This window comes from Entelurus aequoreus, linkage group LG16, assembly GCF_033978785.1.
Source record: "Entelurus aequoreus isolate RoL-2023_Sb linkage group LG16, RoL_Eaeq_v1.1, whole genome shotgun sequence".
NCBI lineage: Eukaryota > Metazoa > Chordata > Actinopteri > Syngnathiformes > Syngnathidae > Entelurus > Entelurus aequoreus.
The window spans coordinates 29,868,294-29,894,683 of NC_084746.1; the positions used below are offsets into that span (position 1 = coordinate 29,868,294).

The following is a 26,390-nucleotide window of genomic DNA, read 5'->3' on the forward strand; positions in this document are numbered from 1 at the left end:
ATTGATGATTATTATTCATTTGAATGCATGGTTGGGATTTCATTTACCACTGGATTTTAAAATGTCAGCATTTTAATATTACATGTTATTCTTTTAAATCTATGTGTTCTTTGTTTTTTTTAAATAAAGTATATATTTGTTAGTATGAATATTAATTTGTATGCAGAGGTGGTATTTTATTTCACACTGGATGTTATACTTTCAGTATTTAATTATTACTTATCTTTTTTTAGCCTTTGTTTTTTGGTGTTTAGAAACAAAGTATCGTTATTTATTATTATAAAAAAAAATTAAATTTGTATGTATGTGTGGGATTTGTTTTCACACTGGATTTAAATTTTTCAATATTTTAATAATACATTTTAGTCTTTTTGAACTCATGTGTTCTTGGGTTTTAGAAATATAGTATTATTTATTATTATTACGATTAATAATAATATTAATTTGTATGAATAAGTGGGATTTTATTTCACAATGGATGTTATACTTTCAGTATTTTATTATTATATGTTATTATTTAAAAACCCATGTGTTCTTTGTTTAAAAATAATAAAGTATGTTTTATTATTATTATTAATATTAATTTGTATGCAGAGGTGGTATTTTATTTCACACTGGATTTTATATTTTCAGTATTTTATTACTTTTCATCTTTTTTTAGCCTTTGTTTTTGGGTGTTTAGAAACAAATTATCATTGTTATTCATTATTTTTAATTTGTATGTATTTTATTTCACACTGGATTTTAAATGTTCAATATTTTATTATTAAAATTTATTATTTTTAAACCCATTTGTTCTTGAGTTTTAGACATAAAAAATTATTTATTATTATTATGATTAATAATATTAATTTGTATGCATTGGTAGGATTTTATTTCACACTGGATTTTATACTTTCAGTATTTCATCATTACATTTTATTCTTTTTAAACCCATGTTTTCCTGGGTTTTACAAATAAAGTTGTATTTATTATTGTTGTTGTTATTATTATTAATATTAATTGTATGCAGAGGTGATATTTTATTTCACACTGGATTTTATACTTTCAGTATTTTATTATTACTTTTTTCTTTTTTTTAGCCTTTGTTTTTGGGTGTTTAGAAACAAAGTATCATTGTTATTTATTATTATCTTTAATTTGTATGCATGGGTGGGATTTTATTTCACATTGGATTTTAAATTTTCAAAATGTTAGTATTAAATTGTATTCTTTTTAAACCCATGTGTTCTTGGGTTTTAGAAATAAAGTAGTATTTATTGTTATTATTTTTTATAATAATTGTATGTGGAGGTGGGATCTTATTTCACACTGGATCTTATATTTTTAGTATTTTATTATTACTTTTAATCTTTTTTTAGCCTTTGTTTTTGGGTGTTTAGAAACAAACTATCATTGTTATTTATTTATTTATGTATTTTATTTGTATGCATGGGTGGGATTTTATTTCACACTGGATTTTAAATTTTCAAAATGTTATTAAATTGTATTCTTTTTAAACCCATGTGTTCTTGGGTTTTAGAAATAAAGTATTATTTATTATTATTATTATTTTTAATAATAATAATATACATTTGTATGCATAGGTGGGATTTTATTTCACACTGGATTTTATACGTTCAGTATTTTATCATTACATTTTATTGTTTTTAAACCCATGTTTTCCTGGGTTTTCGAAATAAAGTATTATTTGTTATTATTGATATTATTATTAATATTAATTGTATGTGGAGGTGGGATCTTATTTCACACTGGATTTTATATTTTTAGTATTTTAGTATTACTTTTAATCTTTTTTTAGCCTTAGTTTTTGGGTGTTTAGAAACAAAGAATCATTGTTATTTATTTATTTATGTATTTATTTGTTGTATTTGTATGCATGGGTGGGATTTTATTTCACACTGGATTTTGCATTTTCAATATTTTATTATTAAATTGTATTCTTTTTAAACCCATGTGTTCTTGGGTTTCAGAAATAATGTATTATGTATTATTATTATGATTAATAATAATATTATTAATTTGTATGCATAGGTGGGATTTTATTTCACACTGGATGTTATGCTTTTAGTATTTTATCATTACATTTTATTCTTTTTAAACCCATGTTTTCCTGGGTTTTAGAAATAAAGTATTAGCTACTATTATTGTTATTATTATTATTAATTGTATGCGGTGGTCGGATCTTATTTCACACTGGATTTTATAGATCCAGTATTTTAATTATTACTTTTTTATAATTTTTTAGCCTTTGTTTTGGGGTGTTTAGAAATAAACTATTATTGATGCTTATTATTATTTTTTTATTAATCATTTGTATGCATGGGTGGGATTTTATTTCACGATGGAGCAGCACCCCCCGAAAGGGACAAGCGGTAGGAAATGGATGGATGGATGGATGGATTTCATATGTTCAATGTTTTATTACTATATGTTTTCATTTTAACATGTTTGTCCTTAGGTGTTCAGAAATATATTATTAGTGGTTCTTATTATTGTTATTAGGGGGGAAAAAACATTACAATCATGGTGCACTCCTGGATAAAATTAAGATATTTTTTTAAATTTCAAATTATAATTTTTTTTTACCAGATTGCAAGATCAACATTTCCCTTATTACTTCTGTAAATAACAGCAACATTTTCGGTACATTATATACAAATAGGTGAACAATTTAGATCTAATACATTTAGCCTATGAGAAGTTTCCTCATGTTGTTACAGATAAAGAATAATCATATATCAATTCATACTTTTTCAGCTCAAATACAAATTTAATTATCAGTTCCTCCTTTAGACCCAAACGTATAAAAACTAACATACATACTGTATATTTTAGAAAATATACTGGTTGATGATGAATAAAACACTAACTTAAACCCTAATAGTAATCTTTCACAATAATGGCAATTGTACTTACAGTAAAGTCGTGACGCTATGGCAGCACCAGCAAGATGCGAGGGAGTAAAAGGTAACAAATATGGAATTAATCATTCGGACTGCCCACACTGTTGGTCGCCAAAGGATCTGAACAAGACTGCAGCAGCAGCATCACCTGGAACCGAACCTCAGATGCTGAGGGAGGTGCTGTAGGTCCCTGTCCATTATTAAAAGGGTGGATAGGGTGACCTGTACATGGTGGTGCTATAGAAGAGGTGGACATATGCAGCAGTGTATGGTTGCCTCCTCACGTGTTGAGACGCATGATGATGAGGATGGAGGTAACGTCAGAACAAGTCTGTGATTTAAAAAAAAAAAAGCAATATATGCGCAAAGATTATATATACTGTAATTATTGATCACCCACCAGATCCATCAAAGTGGACATACCTGCAATCCATTGGTGATGACAGTGCTGGAAAACGGCAATGATGACCCCTGACCCCCTTGCACAATGTGGAGCCTTTCAATCAAATATGCTTGGAAATAAATTCATTAAGCGCATATCTATATAAAAAATATTTTTAAATTGAAAATAGTCTTTTTTATTTGATGTTCTGTACTGGGTAGTTTTGCTCATTAAAAAGGACAAACACTTTAAAATAAACAGCGGTACTTCAAGATACAACTTTAATTGGTTTTATATATATACACATTTATATTCATACTGTATATTACATTTATATTCATACTGTATATTCTTCACTGTTAAAATCGGCCCTCTGAGGGCAACCATAACTGCGATGTGGCCCTCAATGAAAACGAGTTTGACACCCCTGTTCTAAGGTATCTCCTTCAAGCTGCTTCTCCGTCAAACAGGCGCTTCTTCATCCATCCATCCATTTTATACCGCTTGTCCCTTTTGGGGTCGCGGGGGATAATTTTCATTAATAAAAGTCCGCAGTTTAAATATTGTTTTAACATTTTTGGCTGGCGACTCTTTCTGCGTCTTTATAATGCAGAGTAACAGTGCTACGCTCAAACTACTCTTCTTACGGGTTTAAAGCACAACAATTAGCCAAGAGACAGCTCGTACACCGTCACCGACAAAGTGCACAAGTATCCTGAGGTACCACTGTGTAATGACCAAATTACCTAAAATGCTGTATAATTAGTACAAACCCCAAAACCAGTGAAGTTGGTACGTTGTGTAAATCGTAAATTAAAACAGAATACAATGATTTGCAAATCCTTTTCAACCTATATTCAATTGCCCACATATGCGGTCCTCTCCAAGGTTTCTCATAGTCATTCACATTGACGTCCCACTGGGGTGAGTTGTCCTTGCCCGTATGTGGGCTCTGTACCGAGGATGTCGTTGTGGCTTGTACAGCCCTTTGAGACACTTGTGATTTAGGGCTATATAAATAAACATTGATTGATTGATTGAATTGAATGAACTGCAAAGACAAGATACTTAACGTTCGAACTGGAAAACTTTGTTATTTTTTGCAAATATTAGTTAATTTGGAATTTGATGCCTCCAGCACCCCCCGCGACCCCGAACGGGATAAGCGGTAGAAAATGGATGGATGGATGGAATTTGATGCCTGCAACATGTTTCAAAAAAGCTGGCACAAGTGGCAAAAAATAATGAGAAAGTTGAGGAATGCTCATCAAACACTTATTTGGAACATCCCACAGGTGAACAGGCTAATAGGTAACAGGTGGGTGCCATGATTGGGTATAAAAGCAGCTTCCATGAAATGCTCAGTCATTAACAAACAAGGATGGGGCGAGGGTCACCACTTTGTGAACAAATGCGTGAGCAAATTGTCCAACAGTTTAAGAACATTTCTCAACAAGCTATTGCAAATAATTTAGGGCTTTTACCATCTACGGTCCGTAACATCATTAAAAGGTTCAGAGAATCTGGAGAAATCACTGCACGTAACATTAAATGCACGTAGTGCATCAAAAAGCGACATCAGTGTGTAAAGGATATCACCACATGGGCTCAGGAACACTTCAGAAAACCACTGTCAGTAACTACAGTTGGTCGCTACATCTTTAAGTGCATGTTAAAACTCAACCATGCAAAGCGAAAGCCATTTATCAACAACACCCAGAAACGCCGCCAGCTTCGTAGGGCCAGAGGTCATCTAAGATGGACCGATGCAAAGTGGAAAAGTGTTCTGTGGTCTGAGGAGTCCGCATTTCAAATTGTTTTTGGAAACTGTGGACGTTGTGTCCTCCGGACCAAAGAGGAAAAGAACCACCCGGAGTGTTATAGGCGCAAAGTTCAAAAGCCAACATCTGTGATGGTATGGGGGTGTATTAGTGCCCAAGGTATGGGTAACTTACACATCTGTGAAGGCGTCATTAATGCTGAAAGGTACATACAGGTTTTGGAGCAACATATGTTGACATCCAAGCAACGTTATCATGGACGCCCCTGCTTATTTCAGCAAGACAATGCCAAGCCACATATTACAACAGTGTGGCTTCATAGTAAAAGAGTGCGGGTACTAGACTGACCTGCCTGTAGTCCAGAACTGTCTCCCATTGAAAATGTGTGGTGCATTATGAAGCCTAAAATACCACAACGGAGACCCCGGACTGTTGAATAACTTAAGCTGTACATCAAGCAAGAATGGGAAATAATTCCACCTGAAAAGCTTCAAAAATTGGTCTCCACAGTTCCCAAACGTTTACTGAGTGTTGTTAAAAGGAAAGGCCATGTAACACAGTGGTAAAAATGCCCCTGTGCCAACTTTTTTGTAATGTGTTGTTGCCATTAAATTCTAAGTTAATGATTATTTGCACAAAAAAAAAAAAGAGGAAGTTTCTCAGTTCGAACATTAAATATCTTGTTTTTGCAGTCCATTCAATTGAATATAAGTTGAAAAGGATTTGCAAATCATTGTATTCTGTTTTTATTAACAAATTACCCAACGTGCCAACTTCACTGGTTTTTGGTTTTGTAAATAGATAAATGCATACCCACCTGCCATTTCATTAGGTACATCCTTTACAGACATTAGTTTGGCATGCATGTAACTGAATAACCAAAAAGCAGAGTATGATGCAGACACAGTTCTACACCAAACCACAATAATAATACAATTCAATCATTTTCAACACTCATTTATTTGTCTTGCCCCCCCCTCTCCCAACAACATTAGTTAGGTGTCAACACACATGGCAGAGAAACCTCCAGAACAATGAAAAGATAAACGTGAGATGCGGGCCTGACCGCACTGACAAAACTGATCCGCAATCAGCCCCGCGAGACTTGCAACAAGCTAGTTATTTCTATTTCTAGTGTCATGAATGCATGGTGAAATACAGTGGAGGAGAGAGAGATACAGTAATAGCATTTGTTCAGAGAGACTCGACGAGCGTCGTTTATATACAATACAGAGCTAAGAGGAAGGTTTCATTACAAAGATCATCAATGACAATAAACTTTACACCGGTATTTAGGAGAGAGAGAGGAGGGGGAGGATGCTGATATACGAGCGAGCGGACCTGCGTGCTGTGATCCAGTGCTAAGAAGCAACGTAAACAAAGCATTGTATGATCGGAAAGTCAATTCTTATGAAATCATACTGAATAAAGCAAGGTATGTGCATCAGTACACCTAAATAGTGCATTCTATTCTAAAACCCTCATAACCTCAAAAAATAAAGCTTTACAGACATCTTTTATAGAATAAAATGTGACTGCATTGAGATGACCCAAAACATGACAAAAAAAATGACATTATTGTTACGTTTCCTACATTTCCGTGGTTCTAAACGAGGTTGCATGGCTCAACAGGTTGGTTGGCCCGGAGCTTGCAAACAGGAAACAACACAAATGGCTGTCAGGCCACGTGCAATAGTTTTTAAACATTTCCTGACATTTTAGGGACAGTTTCGGGTCATCGTGGTGCAGCAAACTACTTATAAGCAGATTTGGACTTTTTTTTAAACAATGTGGCTTTTTAGCTTAGCAACGATATACCCTACATTAAAGGCTATATACGACGGAGCTTTGATGAGAGCTTATAAAAGTCATAGTATTTAGTATGTCAGCTTACTTTACATCAGGGGTCCCCAAACTTTTTGACTCCGGGGCCGCATTGGGGTAAAACAATTTGGCTGGGGGCCGCGCTATATATATATATATATATATATATATATATATATATATATATATACACATATATATATACAGTATATATTGTATGTAAATGTGTGTGTGTGTGTATATATGTATATGTCCATGTATATATGTGTGTATATATATATATATATATATATATATATATATATATATATATATATATATATATATATATATATATATATATATATATATATATATATATATACACATATATATATACAGTATATATTGTATGTAAATGTGTGTGTGTGTGTATATATGTATATGTCCATGTATATATGTGTGTATATATATATATATATATATATATATATATATATATATATATATATATATATATATATATATATATATATATATATATATATATATATATTATATATATATATATATATATATATATACACAGTATATATATATATACATATATATATACACAGTATATATATATATACATATATATATATATATATATATATATATATATATATATATATATATATATATATATATATATATATATATATGTATTCATACATATATATTCCTCGCGCACTAATTGACTTAAAGAGCGCACTTGCTGCAAGTCACGTTATCGATAGTAAAATGCATTTTTAGACAATATGATTTGTGGCTAGGGGACGGTAGAAAATGGACTAGTAAGGACAAATTAAAAAAATAAATAATAATACAAAAAAAATATATATACCGTATATTACCAAATAGTAGCCCGGGCGTTTATTTTACAAAATGGGGTCAGACCCCGGGCGGCTATTAGGACATGGGCGGTTATTTGCACAAGGCTTTTATTTATTTTTGCACCAGCCTGCACCAGGCCATTATTTGGTTACAATGGTTACTGTCCAGTATTTTTTTTTCGTACAAACAATTTTAAATGTAAAAGCTATTGTAAACATACAAACAAAAAAACAAGACTATCAAAAGACAAGAGATCAACAAGGCCTCAACATGGCAGTACTGCAACAATTGTCAAATAGAATACCAATACTAAAAATAAATACACTTTTTAAATAAAGCAGCCTACTGGGAAAAATAAAATTATGGTACCAAGTACTCAAGTATTAAAAAACACACCATCAAAACAGAACAATAATACTGTCACTTAAATAAAATAAAGGCTACAGTACTCCACGTTTTGAATAAAGCAGCATACAGGAAAAATACAATTATGGTACCAAGTACTCTATAAAACCATCAAAACAATAATACTGCAGCAAACGCAACCCCAAATGCAACTCAACCCCACTCATCATCCTCCTTCTCCTCCTCCTCTCCCTCACCCCCCTCATCATCATCCTCCTTTTCAATTACAAGTTCATTGAGGAACTGCTGTTCCTCATCACTCTCCTCCTCTTCCTGAACCACAGCAGCAGCCTGCTGTCTAGCCCTCAACAGCATCTCTCTGCCTGCCTGACATGGCTGTCCCTCCTTGAAGCAGTAAATGAGCTGGTCCTCACTCCCATCAGCCCACACACCTTGTAGGATACCAGAAAGCAACATCCAGCTATGGCTACTGTTTGCGACACGGACACGGACACGGACACGGACACACACACACACACACACACACACACACACACACACACACACACACACACACACAACACACACACACACACACACACACACACACACACGATTAAGCCAGCCACTTGTTGCACCAAACACCACCCCGGTGTCTCTCGTGTCACTCGCGGTGACATACAACTCCTTTGCCTTAATGCTGATCATTTTGCGGGACACACGGTGGTTCAGTCCACGACGTGATGTATCCACTGACACAAATTAGCATCAAGCTCGTCGCTCACTTTCTTCCTACCTCCATCCGGGGGGGGGGGGGGGGGGGGGGGCGGCGTTTCTCCATCGATTGCCGACTGAGATAGTAGTTCTCCCTTTTTTTGTTTCCATTCTCGTACACGTTTTTGGGTCAACGTTAAACTGCCTGGCCGCTGCCAAACCAGAATTCTGCTGCGCATACTTCACAATCGCTAGCTTGAACTTTAAGTCAAGTCAAACTTTCTCTCTCTTCCCCCTTAAAGTATTCCGTCCATCAGTTGTGGTGTACCGGTATCCTGTTCATTCAACTCACTGCTACTGTTGCTTGCCATGTTGAAACTTTTCCTCGTGGGTTTGTTGTGTGTTACGCTATATGCGGTGACCTATTGTAATATGTTGATTACCCAGATCCCACGTGACGTCTGCTGTTACCGTAATGACCAGAATTATTGCACCTTTGCTTTTTCTTTTAGCTTATAAATTGGGTTTAAATGAAAATTAAATCAATATGATTTTAATCTAAATTATGCAAATAACAGCCCAATGGGCGGCTATTTGGACATAGGCGTTTATTAGGAAGAGGCTGTTAATTCACAAAAATGGGCTCAGACCCCGGGCGACTATTAGGACAAGGGCGTCTATTTGCACAAGGGCGTCTATTTGGTAATATACGGTATATATATATATATATTTATTTTTTTTTAACTTGGAATTTCCCGCGGGCCGGATTTTGGACGCTGGGGGGCCGTATCCGGCCCGCGGGCCGTAGTTTGGGGATCCCTGCTTTACATACTTGCACATGAAAAGAGGCGGTGGATAAACTAGCTGGTGCATGGACCTGCCCTCTTTTTAATGATCTCAGCAGAATTTAGTAGGAATTCTTGCGAACGGAAAAAAAAAAAAGCAACGAGACAGGGTTTCAAACAAAACTGTGAAACGTGACGTCATGATAAATTGCTTACAGTAGACGTCATAATAAACCTATGAAGCCTTACATTGTGTCGCACTCTACATTTTGTTATTCAAACGCCACCAATTCACAGAAAGGGGGATCACGATGTTTTTGTTTGAAATAGTTACTAAATGCTCATTAAGGGACAGGCTCACGCATTACAAGTCAGTACAGGTCCATTTGGATCTCCTTTATGTTGCTACCAGTGGGGAAATGACCTCATCCTTATAAGCTGTCACAGGAAAATGTCGAAAGTATTCACGCACAACTAGGAAAGTCACGGTTGGTCAACAAAAAAACAGTACGGCATCCCAACGCAAATCAGGGTTTCGGCGAGCCGATGGGGCTAGCAACGATTAGATTAGATGCCACCGTGATTGAGTGAAGAAGGGACATACAGAACTATTTAGGGTGTCATAGTGGAGAAGTCGGACTTTGTGGAGCAGTTCCTCCAACATCTTATGAGACAGCATAGAACCCTTCACAATTTATCATCACCAATTATTTGATTATCCCTGATTGAAATTAGGGCTCATTTGGTCAAAGTACCTCAAACAGGGCTATTCAACTATTCCGGCCTGGGAATGAAACCATACCTGCCCGGTTCAAAACTTGGGAGAAACATTTTTGCAGCAAATTCCCCAAAACACCAGCCTGTTCCTGTTATATAAAGGAACTTGGACCAGTGTGAACACATTGGCAGGTCCTTGCATTGACATTCTAACTTAGCTTGCAAACAAAGAACACTAGAATCCAAACTTGTGATTTACATAACTGAGGCGTTCCTCAAGGCACCGCTTTAAGTCCTCTTACATTTTTTGGTTTGCCATGTGATTTATATAACTAAGGTGTTGGTGGAGCTTATTTACCTCAATCAGTAGTCCGGGGGTCAGCAACCCGCAGCTCTTTAGTGCCGCCTTAGTGGCTCCCTGGAGCATTTTTTAAAAATGATTGAAAATGGAAAAAGATGGGTTTAATATGTTTGTGTGTATGCTTCACTGATGAGAGTATTTGGCGAACATCGTTTTGTCCTACTAATTTCGGCGGTTCTTGAACTCACCATAGAGTGGACTGTTTGTTTACATGTAAAATCTTCCACTCCTTATTTGTCTCATTTTGTCCACCAAACGTTTTATGCTGTGCGTGAATGCACAAAGGTGCGCTTTGTTGATGTTATTGACTTGTCGGAGTGCTAATCAGGCATACCTGGTCAATGCATGACTGAAAGCTAATCAATGCTAACATGCTATTTAGGCTAGCTGTAAGTATATAATGCATCATAATGCCTCATTTGTAGGTATATTTGAGCTCATTTAATATCCTTTACTTTTATCCTCTTTGTATATAATTTAGTTTTGCATGTCTCATGACACATTATCAGTATGTTATATTGGCTGCATTTCAGATAGTTGTTTGTGTGCCATGTTGTTCCAGACCACAGCAAACGTTACCTAGCTTGCCAAAGATTGTAACAAATCTATTATAAGAAGACAGCCTGCCGTTTCCTTTAAGTTGGACACACACATCTATACCTTTGGCCATTAAAAGCCAGTCATATTCCAGGAGTTATCTCACCTTCTTAGTAGCCTCTGATTTACTAATGGTTTCTAATGTTGTAAAAATGTGTAGAATAAATATTAAATTTCAACATTTCTGTCAACGAAGATTTGCTTCAGCCTGCAACACAGTCATTTTGATAGTAGGCTATTATAGCTAATATAGACACTTACGTCATGTGTTGCCTTCATTATAAGACTTATATACAGTGTTTCATTTTTGCGGCTCCAGACAGATTTGTTTTTTGTGTTTTTGGTCCAATATGGCTCTTTCAACGTTTTTGGTTGCCGACCCCATTAGTAGTCATTAGTTCAACTTCTTTAGTTATACTGCAGGTGTTCATCAAGGTTCTGTTTTAGGTCTTCTCTTTTTCCCAATTCGGGCTATTCAACTGGTTTGTTTTGGTTAAAAAATGTTGAAAGAGGCTCACATTTTTGCAGCGGATTCTTAAAAACACTAGAGTGCTGTCATAGAGATCATTTTTGACTAGCTTTTATGCAGAAAGTCCTTAAAAACAGCAGTGTTCTTGTAACTCTTGACAAAATTAATAGAACAAACTCAAATGTTTACTGTAGAGGACGCTGGTTCTCCAGAATATAAAAAATAAGACAAACAGTGTCATCCCCAGTCCTTAGCTTTCTGGAAATGTGGCCCCCATAACAATTGAGTTGAATATCCCTGGGTTAGGTTTTTAGCTCCAAATGGTCTTTTTAAACCAAAATGGCCATCTTTGATTTCAAACATGGGCTTTTTAAAACTTTTTCCGGCGTCCTGCCATGACATAATTTCGTGACAATCTAGGAAACTGTCAACACAATGCTGAAATATAAAATGTTTCACCAAGTCTGATGCGCTTGCAAACTTTGGTAAATTCTCATGCATGTTAAAGGTCTGAAAAATGCGAGAAAATGCAGGTCATAAAAATGTCAATCTGAATCGAGCATTCGATGCTCATGCTCAACTTATTTGTCTTTAAGTACGAAAGTTACCTTTACATCATTGCAAACATTCCTCCAATTGATGCAGTTATTCTTTTGTTTTCATTCATCTCCTGCACCTGGGCGTGAAATACAATTTATACACATAACTCACCATATTCACACGTATACCAATACCAGTATAGAGGTTTAAACATGTCTGTTGGGTCTTTAAATCGGATCCTTACGGCGGCGCAGGTTTGGTCACATAATAAAAACAAGGCTTTGGTTATACAACAACCAAGTGAATGATGCAACACATTAACTCAACGAGGGTCATAAGTGCTGTGCAACAAAATTGGTCAGTTATTCACGAGTAAATAAAAGTATAACGCAACAATTAATAATATACAGAAGGGATGTTTTTTTTTTTTGTGAAGGCAATAGTGTTTTCGCTCATATTCAGCTTCAGATAAACAACAAAACAAAAGGAGAGTAGACCTTAATAATGCTGCATGCTACTTAAAATGACACGTGTTCTCTCCACAGGGAAGTAAGAACAGCACAATACTCAGACTGGCATCCCTGCACTTAAAACGCAGAGAAACCTTCCCCCCCACTGGGTGGCGCTGTGTAGAAATGGATGTGGCTTGTGTCAGTTTAACGACAATAACTGGAGGATTACAGGAGGTACATGGATATGAATACACACTGCTTGGTCACCATGCAGGCTTGTTAACAGTTAACTATTGAGTGATGGGTATATATATATATATATATATATATATATATATATATATATATATATATATATATATATATATATATATATATATATATATATATATATATATATATATATATATATATATATATATATATATATATATATATATATATATACACACACATATATATATATATATATATATATATATATATATATATATATATATATATATATATATATATATATATATATATATATATATATATATATATATATATATATATTTATATTTGTGTAGATGTGTGTATGTATATATATATATATATATATATACATTTATATACATACATATTTGTGTATATATGTATATATATTTATATATAAATATTTATTAATATATACGTAACATACCCATATATATACACACACATATACAGTATATACACACATATATATATGTGTGTGTGTGTGTGTGTGTGTGTGTGTGTGTGTGTGTGTGTGTGTGTGTGTGTGTGTGTGTGTGTGTGTGTGTGTGTGTGTGTGCGTGTATATAGGTTATTTCAATGTTGCTTTATGTAGAAGTGTATTTATGTGGTTGGTGGGGTAGGCGAGTGATTTGTACCATTTGTGTGTGTGTGTGTGTATGCGTGGGTGTGTACAGTAGATCATTTGTCACTATAGGCCCCTTTTATTCTTACATCCTCTGGGCAACCGGTACTGACTGGAGAGACTTTCTTCTTGAGAGTTTGGACCTGCGGAAAAAACACACACACACACAAAAAAACATATGAATATTATTTTTAATATAATGGCATTTGGTCAACCACTGTTTGATAAATGTACAGTATATAGTCAGGAACCTCAATCAATAAATGCTAGTATTACACATACATATGGAAAATATAAACTATTAAAAAATATTACACATATTATCAAAAAGTAATATGAAATAATGCTAATATTATAGGACATCAACATATATATTATACTTCCACTGTGAAGTGAATTATATTTATATAGCGCTTTTCTCCGGTGCCTCAAAGCGCTTTGCATAGTGAAACCCATTAACTAAGTAACATTCAAACCAGTGTGGGTGGCTTACTAACATTAGTGTGGTTTACTAACAATATATATAATTGAAATAATATAATGCACATAAATGTTTTAAATATAGCACATAATACCTGTATTTAGACGGTATATTATAGACTATTTAAAATAATGCACATACTATAAAAAATTGATCAAATAATGCTAATATTACACATACATAAACATATACAGTAAATAATACCAAACCACCCAATGTGGTTTACTAAAACTAAATATTTACTGGATATTACACACTTTTTAAAATAAAAATAAAGTATTTAAAATATTACACATTTTATAGCAAGATAACATTAAATAATGCAAATACAAATATTTAAACATGTCCAGGGTGTACCCTGCTTTCCGCCCGATTGTAGCTGAGATAGGCTCCAGCGCCCCCCGCGACCCCGAAGGGAATAAGCGGTAGAAAATGGATGGATGGATAAATAATACCAAGCCATCCACCATAATTTACTAACAATATATAGTTAGAATATACATTAAAATGTAAATTTCACTTAAATCAATAAATGTTTATATTGCGCATAAACTGGTATTCTAATAAATACGATAACAGAAAATATAATTTTAGAAAATCTGGAACCATGCATTAAAATTTTATATAAGATGTAATAATATTAGGTCGGGTGCGATGTGAGCTGGGCGGCAGCCGAAGGCAGGGCACTTGGCGGTCCGATCCTCGGCTACAGAAGCTAGCTCTTGGGACGTGGAACGTCACCTCGCTGGGGGGAAAGGAGCCTGAGCTAGTGCGCGAGGTGGAGAAGTTCCGACTAGACATAGTCGGACTCACTTCGACGCACAGCAAGGGCTCTGGAACCAGTTCTCTCGAGAGGGGCTGGACTCTCTTCTACTCTGGCGTTGCCGGCAGTGAGAGGCGACGGGCTGGGGTGGCAATTCTTGTTGCCCCCCGCCTCAGAGCCTGCATGTTGGAGTTCAACCCGGTGGACGAGAGGGTAGCTTCCCTCCGCCTTCGGGTGGGGGAACGGGTCCTGACTGTGGTTTGCGCTTACGCGCCAAACCGCAGCTCAGATTACCCACCCTTTTTGGATTCACTCGAGGGAGTACTAGAGAGTGCTCCCCCTGGTGATTCCCTCGTTCTACTGGGGGACTTCAACGCTCATGTTGGCAGCGACAGTGAAACCTGGAGAGGCGTGATTGGGAAGAATGGCTGCCCGGATCTGAACCCGAGCGGTGTTTTGTTATTGGACTTTTGTGCCCGTCACAGATTGTCCATAACAAACACCATGTTCAAACATAAGGGTGTCCATATGTGCACTTGGCACCAGGACACCCTAGGCCGCAGTTCCATGATCGACTTTGTAGTTGTGTCGTCGGATTTGCGGCCTCATGTTTTGGACACTCGGGTGAAGAGAGGGGCGGCGCTTTCTACCGATCACCACCTGGTGGTGAGTTGGCTGCGATGGTGGGGGAGGATGCCGGACAGACCTGGCAGGCCCAAACGCATTGTGAGGGTTTGCTGGGAACGTCTGGCAGACTCTCCTGTCAGAGAGAGTTTCAATTCCCACCTCAGGAAGAACTTTGAACATGTCACGAGGGAGGTGCTGGACATTGAGTCCGAATGGACCGTGTTCCGCACCTCTATTGTCGAGGCGGCTGATTGGAGCTGTGGCCGCAAGGTAGTTGGTGCCTGTCGTGGCGGTAATCCTAGAACCCGTTGGTGGACACCGGCGGTGAGGGATGCCGTCAAGCTGAAGAAGGAGTCCTATCGGGTTCTTTTGGCTCAAAGGACTCCTGAGGCAGCGGACAGGTACCGACAGGCCAAGCGGTGTGCGGCTTCGGCGGTCGCAGAGGCAAAAACTCGGACATGGGAGGAGTTCGGGGAAGCCATGGAAAACGACTTCCGGACGGCTTCGAAGCGATTCTGGACCACCATCCGCCGCCTCAGGAAGGGGAAGCAGTGCACTATCAACACCCTGTATGGTGAGGATGGTGTTCTGCTGGCCTCGACTGCGGATGTTGTGGATCGGTGGAGGGAATACTTCGAAGACCTCCTCAATCCCACCAACACGTCTTCCTATGAGGAAGCAGTGCCTGGGGAATCTGTGGTGGGCTCTCCTATTTCTGGGGCTGAGGTTGCTGAGGTAGTTAAAAGCTCCTCGGTGGCAAGGCCCCGGGGGTGGATGAGATCCGCCCGGAGTTCCTTAAGGCTCTGGATGCTGTGGGGCTGTCTTGATTGACAAGACTCTGCAGCATCGCGTGGACATCGGGGGCGGTACCTCTGGATTGGCAGACCGGGGTGGTGGTTCCTCTCTTTAAGAAGGGGAACCGGAGGTTGTGTTCCAACTATCGTGGGATCACACTCCTCAGCCTTCCCGGTAAGGTCTATTCAGATGTGCTGGAGAGGAGGCTACGCCGGATAGTCGAACCTCGGATTCAGGAGGAACAGTGTGGTTTTCGTCCTGGTCGTGGAACTGTGGACCAGCTCTATACTCTCGGCAGGGTCCTTGAGGGTGCATGGGAGTTTGCCCAACCAGTCTACATGTGTTTTGTGGACTTGGAGAAGGCATTCGACCGTGTCCCTCGGGAAGTCCTGTGGGGAGTGCTCAGAGAGTATGGGGTATCGGACTGTCTGATTGTGGCGGTCCGCTCCCTGTATGATCAGTGCCAGAGTTTGGTCCGCATTGCCGGCAGTAAGTCGGACACGTTTCCAGTGAGAGTTGGACTCCGCCAAGGCTGCCCTTTGTCACCGATTCTGTTCATAACTTTTATGGACAGAATTTCTAGGCGCAGTCAAGGTGTTGAGGGGATCTGGTTTGGTGGCTGCAGGATTAGGTCTCTGCTTTTTGCAGATGATGTGGTCCTGATGGCTTCATCTGGCCAGGATCTTCAGCTCTCGCTGGATCGGTTCGCAGCTGAGTGTGAAGCGACTGGGATGAGAATCAGCACCTCCAAGTCCGAATCCATGGTTCTCGCCCGGAAAAGGGTGGAGTGCCATCTCCGGGTTGCGGAGGAGACCCTGCTCCAAGTGGAGGAGTTCAAGTACCTCGGAGTCTTGTTCACGAGTGAGGGAAGAGTGGATCGTGAGATCGACAGGCGGATCGGTGCGGCGTCTTCAGTAATGCGGACGCTGTATCGATCCGTTGTGGTGAAGAAGGAGCTGAGCCGGAAGGCAAAGCTCTCAATTTACCGGTCGATCTACGTTCCCATCCTCACCTATGGTCATGAGCTTTGGGTTATGACCGAAAGGACAAGATCACGGGTACAAGCGGCCGAAATGAGTTTCCTCCGCCGGGTGGCGGGGCTCTCCCTTAGAGATAGGGTGAGAAGCTCTGCCATCCGGGGGGAGCTCAAAGTAAAGCCGCTGCTCCTCCACATCGAGAGGAGCCAGATGAAGTGGTTCGGGCATCTGGTCAGGATGCCACCCGAACGCCTCCCTAGGGAGGTGTTTAGGGCACGTCCGACCGGTAGGAGGCCACGGGGAAGACCCAGGACACGTTGGGAAGACTATGTCTCCCGGCTGGCCTGGGAACGCCTCGGGATCCCCCGGGAGGCGCTGGACGAAGTGGCTGGGGAGAGGGAAGTCTGGGCTTCCCTGCTTAAGCTGCTGCCCCCGCGACCCGACCTCGGATAAGCGGAAGAAGATGGATGGATGGATGGATGGTAATAATATTTAACCATTTACCATGCAAACTTAAATTCTAAAAAAATATAATAATACTGCACATATATTTAAAAAAGTGTAACAACTGGAAATATCCATTTTAAAAAATCTAGTACTATGTATTAAAACAATACAAACAATTGAATACGATTTAACCATGCACCCTGTAACCTTTAAATCAATAGACGGTTATTGCGCATATATTTTAATAAATACGATAACTAGAAAAATATTTTTTAATTTTTTAATCTATAAGGATGTATTTAAATGTTACAAAAATTAATTAATTATTTATATTACACATCTCAGCGACATTTACATTGGTCAAAAATATTAGGAACATATATAATGAATGATGAAAATAATAAACATGTATAGTCAGAATGAAGATGCAATAGAATTTCAACACATTCAAATCAATACTTTTATTTCACATCTTATTCATCTTATATCTCTCATCATTAAAAGTATATAGAAGCATGATAATGATGAAATAATATTATAAATGTAATTATATAAAGTATCTGAATAATTAGAGCCAGCCCAGGTACGTAAAGAACAATACATTATGCAGGGTCACCTAACATTCTATAGTAAAAGTAAGCTTGTAAAAGTTCTCATCAGTCTAATAAGGGGAATAAAATGAACATTGCAGTGTATACAATAATATTTGGCTAATTGAGATTTATGTTGTTGTTTTTTTAAATTAACGTTGGTTAAGTTGTTCTTTCTGTACTCACCTAATGGTACCCGCCAACAAAGGATTGAAGGCATAAAGCCAGTCATGCATCTCTTTGTCATTGTTGGCTTGTAGCAGTATCCCACGATGGTCGGTGCACACGGTGAACGTGTTTGGGGTCTGCAAACAAGACGCAGTGCAGAGGTGGTACTTCTGTCAAATAAACGGCAGGAATCGTGTGACGCTTTGCTCGTACCCGCAGCAAGGTCTGTTTGTCTTCACTGTATTCCACCTTGGCCGACGACAGGTTGATGACGGCTCGCTCCACGTTGTCTCTCTCGCTGCGATAAAGGTAAACGTAGGGCCGGCGCACCACCACGTAGCGTTTGACCCAGCCGCTGGTGTGCGGCTCCAGGAAGTGCAGGTAGCCCTTCTTTGACACGATGGGGCTGATGACAAGATGATGGGTCACATTTAAATGAAACCTTTAGCCACATAAACATTTAAAGATGCGCGTGGTAATCCCCACCTGACTCGGATCTCTTGTATATCGGGAACAAAGCTGCAGCTTTTGAGAGTCTTCTTTCTGTCCACTGGGCTGAACGGGTCCAGATCAGGGGTGGATGCTCCTGAACCGGGCTCAGTGTGTCTACAACATAAACATGAACAATTTATTATATAAAACAAGAATGTATCAATGCTCAACCTATATGTAGTTACAAATGTACATTGGACATGGTATAAGTGTTAAATACAAACAAATACTTTCATGCAATCCAATAATTGCACAAACAAGCTGTTTATTATGGAGGGTCAAATGGAACAAAATTAAATAAATATTTACATTTTTGAATAAATACTTAATTGTGTCATTAATTAATTATAATTGGAATGAAAACATACATGTGTCCTTCATTTATCTTATGTCCAATTAGATTTCATTATTTAGTCATTTCATAAATTACTGATTTCTTTATTTCAATCTGTAATAATAATCCAAATCAAGAATTCAGCAAATATGTGAAATAGTATCCAAAGGGCGTTCAATTCCATCCATCCATCCATCCATCTTCTTCCGCTTATCCGAGGTCGAGTCGCGGGGGCAGCAGCCTAAGCAGGGAAGCCCAGACTTCCATCTCCCAAGCCACTTCGTCCAGCTCTTACCGGGGGATCCTGAGGCGTTCCCAGGCCAGCCGGGAGACATAGTCTTCCCAACGTGTCCTGGGTCTTCCCCGTGGCCTCCTACCGGTTGGACGTGCCCTAAACACCTCCCTAGGGAGGCGTTCGGGTGGCATCCTGACCAGATGCCCGAACCACCTCATCTGGCTCCTCTCGATGTGGAGGAGCAGCGGCTTTACTTTGAGCCGCATGGCAGAGCTTCTCACCCTATCTCTAAGGGAGAGCCCCGCCACCCGGCGGAGGAAACTCATTTCGGCCGCTTGTACCCGTGATCTTGTAACCCAAAGCTCATGACCATAGGTGAGGATGGGAACGTAGATCCACCGGTAAATTGAGAGCTTTGCCTTCCGGCTCAGCTCCTTCTTCACCACAACGGATCGATACATCGTCCGCATTACTGAAGACGCCGCACCGATCTGCCTGTCGACCTCACAATCCACTCTTCCCTCACTCGTGAACAAGACTCCGAGGTACTTCAACTCCTCCACTTGGGGCAGGGGCCCCTCCGCAACCCGGAGATAGCACTCCACCCTTTTCCGGGCGAGAACCATGGACTCGGACTTGGAGGTGCTGATTGTCATCCCAGTCGCTTCACAGTCAGCTGAGAAACGATCCAGTGAGAGCTGAAGATCCTGGCCAGATGAAGCCATCAGGACCACATCATCTGCAAAAAGCAGAGACCTAATCCTGCAGCCACCAAACCAGATCCCCTCAACGCCTTGACTGCGCCTAGAAATTCTGTCCATAAAATTTATGAACAGAATCGTGACAAAGGGCAGCCTTGGGGGAGTCCAACCCTCACTGGAAACGTGTCCGACTTACTGCCGGCAATGCGGACCAAACTCTGACACTGATCATACGTGCAATTCTTAAAACTAAAATATTTCAAGTCACAGTATTTGATGTTATGACGGTAATCATTGAAAGGAATAACTCCAGCGGTGCTTTTGCCTGGAATTTTTAGTGTACGTGTGTGTGCATGCGAGTGTGTGTGAATGTGTGTATGTGTGTGTGGGTGTGGGTGTGGGTGTGGGTGTGGGTGTGGGTATGGGTGTGTGTTTGGCAGTAATGGCCAAAAACAAATGTGTGATACTAACAATAGAACTGGAAATGGAACTAGGAAATTGGCCAAATACGCCTGTGTCCTGGCTGGTAAGTACAACATGGACAATAGTTGACAAAAATGCAATAAAGATTTTTTAGAAAATGGTTTCAAAATTAAACTAAAGGCCAGGCTCTCACTGCATTTTTATTTAACTTGTGTATCAGTGTTTCTCACAGGACTGCAATCTATTAGTTTTTTGGGGTTAGATGACTTCATTGTCTAATTGGCGTAATTGGCCAAGACGCATGTGCATGTGATTGTAATGGATGCTGTAGGGGAAAGGAATAACATGAAAAGTGAGTAAAAACAAACAAACTGAAAAGCAGAATGACAACAGTCGTCCCTCGTTTATCGGTGTTAATTAGTTCCAAACATGACCACAAATTAATTTCTGCAAAGCAGGAATCATTCGTTATAAATCAAGTATCTTAATACCTACAGTAAATAAAAAAACACTCATAGCTTTCTAAATAAGTTTTTCAACAATAAGAGAGCTCTCCCGACATGAAATTAGGCTTAGCCAATCAGTGGCCACGATACTTACGAGCGCATTCTAATTGGTTTGGTCTCTAGGATAAGGATTGATGGTTCTTTTTCTCTTTGGTCCGGAGGACACAACGTCCACATTTTCCCCAAAAAATTTGAAATGTGGACTCGTCAGAACACAGAACACTTCCACTTTGCATCAGTCCATCTTAGATGAGCTCGGGCCCAGCGAAGCAGGCGGCGTTTCTGGGTGTTGTTGATAAATGGCTTTCGCTTTGCATAGTAGAGTTTTAACTTGCATTTACAGATGTAGCGACGGACTGTAGTTACTGACAGTGGATTTCTGAGGTGTTCCTGAGCCCATGTGGTGATATCCTTTATGCACTGATGTCGGTTTTTGATGCAGTATCGCCTGAGGGATCGAAGGTCACGGGCATTCAACGTTGGTTTTGGGCCTTGCCGCTTACGTGCAGTGATTTCTCCAGATTCCCTGAACCTTTTGATGATATTACAGGCCGTAGATGGGGAAATCCCTAAATTCCTTGCAATAGCTCGTTGAGAAATGTTGTTCTAAAACTGTTCGACAAGTTGCTCACGCATTTGTTCAAACTGGTGACCCTCGCCCCATCATTAGTTTAGTTTAGTTTATTAAGGATCCCCATTAGTCTACACCGCATTGGAGACTATTCTTCTTGGGGTCCAGGCAAAAAACATCACACAATCACAAAACAAAAGATTACAATGCAGTACAACATGATCAAATAATAAAATGTTGTAATACAAAAATAGCAACAAAAAAGAACCAAAAAAGTAATAATAACTTCGAATTTACATAATAATGTTCATACCAAAGATAAAAAGAGCAATATAAAAATATATATATATATATTTTTGCAAAAATAAAACAAAGAACCAATGGCCTAAAATATACACGTTAGTGTACCAAAGACAAACAATAAGTGACGAAAAAGTACCATCCATCCATTTTCTACTGCTTGTCCCACAATCAATAAGATAGTCAATAGTCAATAAAAACAGTCATGACATTAGGTACAATCTAGAATAATCTCTTTCCGCAATACTTCTCTTCTTAGTCCAGACCTGGGCATTCTGCGGCCCGCGGGCCATATCCGGCCCATTGTGCGTGAGGCCAATCATAAATTACAAAATAAATTTTAAAAAGTATCTATGTCGAGTGTGCAATACAACGGTGCTGCTTTTGTTTTGAAAAGCGTTATTTGTATTACTTCCGTGTGGACGTATGCGCGTGCGTGATTGTGAGTGAATGTGAACAGCTGCAATCACAAATTACAAAATAAAGTTGAAAAAACATCTATGTCGTGCGCGCAATACAACTGTGCTGCTTTTATTTTGAAAAGTGTTATTTATGGGCGTATGTCCATGTGTAACCTATGAGTGAAGATGCACAGCGACAAGTGATGCACGGTTTACACCCGAGACGCTAAAAAGAGAACAGTTGATGACGAATGGCGTGTTTTCAACAAGACATGGACTGCCAAGCAACGTTCCCTCTAAGGTGTGCGCCTGCGCAATTGTGCACTGCTCAAGCGTCCTCTGCGCACAGCAAATACTGTATATGCCGCGCACCAAATCAAATCCCATCTGAATTCTAAACAAAATAAACACATTTATTCTGTGTAATTTTGCAATGCAACTTTGAGTGACAGTGACAACAAGCGGCCCTAACGGTGTTCGTCAACACCGTTCAATTGAACACCGTTCAATTATTGTAACCTCTATCGAGATGCTTCGAGGCCAGGAATTATATCGATCACTTTATTGAGCAAAACTGTTTATATTCGGCCATAACCACACCAAAAACATGAGTAAAACACTTCTTTCTCGAAAAACTAGTCATTTTCTGCCGTACAAACCAGGCCAAAACCAACTTGTCATCTGTCACCAACACGCATACCACTAAACCACTGGTGCGTTTAAAAAGTCGGACAACTCAAACACCACACAAAGTTACACTATGACTCCTCAGTCATACGTGTGCTTATTTTACTTTCATTTATTATTAATGTTAATTCATTTATATTAATCATGGAATGCTGTTACTAGAGAAAGTTACAGGAATGCACACTTCATCCTATGCTTACATTTCATTGTGCAACATGAGGATGTTTAAGGGGAACTAAATGTGATCTCTGAAAGGGGTGCAAATGATTTCCAAAGCAGTGCTTTTGGTATAAAGTTAAGTTAGGTTAAATGAAAGTATTATTATTATTATTATTTATCTTACGGTATATATCAAAAATAATATTGAGCAAAATTTAATTGAAATATTGTCGATGTGGCCCTCCAGCAGTGCTCGGGTTGCTCATGCGGCCCCTGGTAAAAATTAATTGCCCACCCCTGTCTTAGTCTATTCTTAAAACCCACTATGCTGGTGATTGATACCAGATATTGTGGAAGTCGATTCCAGTAAGTGATTGCCCTATACATAACAGTCTTTTTCAAAACATCAGTTTTGGGTTTAAGACGGGTGAAAGCCCCATCGTTGTTTGTGAATGACTGAGCATTTCATGGAAGCTGCTTTTATACCCAATCATGGCACCCACCTGTTCCCAATTAGCCTGTTCACCTGTGGGATGTTCCAAATAAGTGTTTGATGAGCATTCCTCAACGTTGTCAGTCTTTTTTGCCACTTGCGGCAGCTTTTTTGAAACATGTTGCAGGCATCAAATTCCAAATGAGCAAATATTTGCAAAAAATAACAAAATTTACCAGTTCGAACCTCAAGTATCTTGTCTTTGCAGTCAATTCAATTGAATATAAGTTGAACAGGATTTGGCAGATCATTGTTTTCTGTTTTTATTTACGATTTACACTACGTGCCAATTTCACTGGTTTTGGGTTTTGTATAAGTATATATATACACTACCGTTCAAATGTTTGGGGTCACATTGAAATGTCCTTATTTTTGAAGGAAAAGAACTGTACTTTTCAATGAAGATAACTTTAAACTAGTCTTAACTTTAAAGAAATACACTCTATACATTGCTAATGTGGTAAATGACTATTCTAGCTGCAAATGTCTGGTTTTTGGTGCAATATCTACATAGGTGTATAGAGGCCCATTTCTAGCAACTATCACTCCAGTGTTCTAATGGTATAATGTGTTTGCTTATTGGCTCAGAAGGCTAATTGATGATTAGAAAACCCTTGTGCAATCATGTTCACACATCTGAAAACAGTTTAGCTCGTTACAGAAGCTACAAAACTGACCTTCCTTTGAGCAGATTGAGTTTCTGGAGCATCACATTTGTGGGGTCAATTAAACGCTCAAAATGGCCAGAAAAAGAGAACTTTCATCTGAAACTCGACAGTCTATTCTTGTTCTTAGAAATGAAGGCTATTCCACAAAATTGTTTGGGTGACCCCAAACTTTTGAACGGTAGTGTACACACACACACACACACATATTCATACATATATATATACATACATATATACGTACATAAATATATATCTACAATCAACAATATTTGAAGCGCGACGTGGCGAGGGATGACGGTAAGTGCTTTTGGAGGGGGCAGAGGGTAGGGGCCCACAGCGGTAACCTTTCAAGTCGGAGTCTCCAAAAGGCCTCAATAACACCCAGTCATTAGATTTGATGTTAGTCATTTATAAAATGAGTGTCTAAAGTACAGAACTAGCTACATTTAGCGGCAGAGGCGTTAAACTGGCAACACTAACCACTCCTGCTAAGTCTTCTTTTTCTCTGGCAGCCCAAGTGCGTATGAGGTGTGTAAAGTTGGTTATGATACATACCGCCCCTATTGTCCAGAGATGTAACAACAAGCTGCATTCACGGACAGTCCCATTATAACGTGCTTATAAGCTAGGGCAAAGAGGTAGATGGTCCAAATGTATTTGTGGCGGGCAGATTTAGGTAAATGTGTAGTTTGACTATGCTTTCACCTGATGTCGTAGTGTCCCTCGACCAGTGAGGGGCAAGTGGAGGACGGAGTGAGCGTGTTCAGCGTGGAGCAGGACTCCCCCCTCATCAATGACGCGGACATCTCAGAGAGCTTAAAAGACACATTGACATGCATGGAGGAGCACAGATGGGACGGGAGGAGACAAACACACAAGCATTCAAGAGGACAGTTTGTGAATGTGTAGCACCATATAGTAACAGTGTCTATCGTCTAAGAGCCCCTTTTGTTGGGTTAGCATGTTACAATGGACGTGCAGGAGTAGCATGTAAGGTTAGTGGACGCTAAAAAGTCCCTACACAAACAATATGGTGTTGGTAAACATAAAAAAAAAAAAAAGAGTCATTAAATGACAATACAATGGATGTACCAGTTTTGATCCTGGTGATCAAATACAGGATAGAGCAGAGGTGCCCAAACTTCTCCAAAGTGAAAATGTACCAATGAATACGGCCATTTTTAGTGTGAAACACAAATAGCCTAAATGTAAACAATACCGTTTCCATAACAACGATTGCTGGCAAGTAGTTAGTCTTGCAGAAATGCAATCAATAATTGTGTGAGCATTATGGGTGTCGCGATACAACTTTTTCACTTCTGGTACGAAACAGATATTGGAGCCTTGAGTATTGGCTGATATCAATATTCACTCGACATGATATAAGCAGGAACCATACTTATTAGGCACATATCTAGTTTTGGGGGCGGTATGGCGTAGTGGGTAGAGCAACCGTGCCAGAAACCTGAGGGTTGCAGGTTCGCTCCCCGCCTCTTACCATCCAAAATCGCTGCCGTTGTGTCCTTGGGCAGGACACTTCACCCTTGACCCCGGTGCCGCTCACACCGGAGAATGAATGATGAATGAATGAGTTGTAAATATGAATGATGGGTTCTCACTTCTCTGTGAAGCGCTTTGAGTGTCTAGAAAAGCGCTATATAAATCTAATCCATTATTATTATTATTATTATGTTGATGATGATGAGTGCCACTTATGCACTTTATGCCATGCATTTGAGGGTAGCCACTTTACATACCAGATGCACGTTATGAGGCAGCATAGGATGATGATAGGGACCATGACAAATTGTGTGGCTATTTTACTGTTTTTTACGTATCTATTATATTGTCTTGTATGAACGTTTCTCACTGCTAGCCAAATTTATCTGTGGGTACAAATAAAGAAATCTAATCTAATCATCCATCACTTTGTATAGTGGAATTTTAGAAATGCTTCA

The 26,390-nt window shown here is 38.9% G+C and overlaps 1 protein-coding gene across 8 annotated transcripts in view; it reads right to left on the minus strand.

Annotated features, from left to right (window-relative positions):
- Positions 1-13,388: 13,388 nt before the first annotated feature.
- The window catches only part of kif1ab (kinesin family member 1Ab), a 72,537-nt gene continuing 59,535 nt past the window's right edge, over positions 13,389-26,390 (minus strand). For all 8 annotated transcript variants that reach the window (XM_062022583.1, XM_062022581.1, XM_062022577.1 and 5 more), the window contains 5 exons: positions 25,138-25,247; positions 18,949-19,068; positions 18,676-18,868; positions 18,481-18,599; positions 13,389-13,757 (listed from right to left, as the gene is read on the minus strand). In XM_062022583.1, the coding sequence (XP_061878567.1) occupies positions 13,700-13,757; positions 18,481-18,599; positions 18,676-18,868; positions 18,949-19,068; positions 25,138-25,247 (600 nt within the window). In that variant the 3' untranslated portion in view covers positions 13,389-13,699. The remainder of the gene's footprint in view (positions 13,758-18,480; positions 18,600-18,675; positions 18,869-18,948; positions 19,069-25,137; positions 25,248-26,390) is intronic.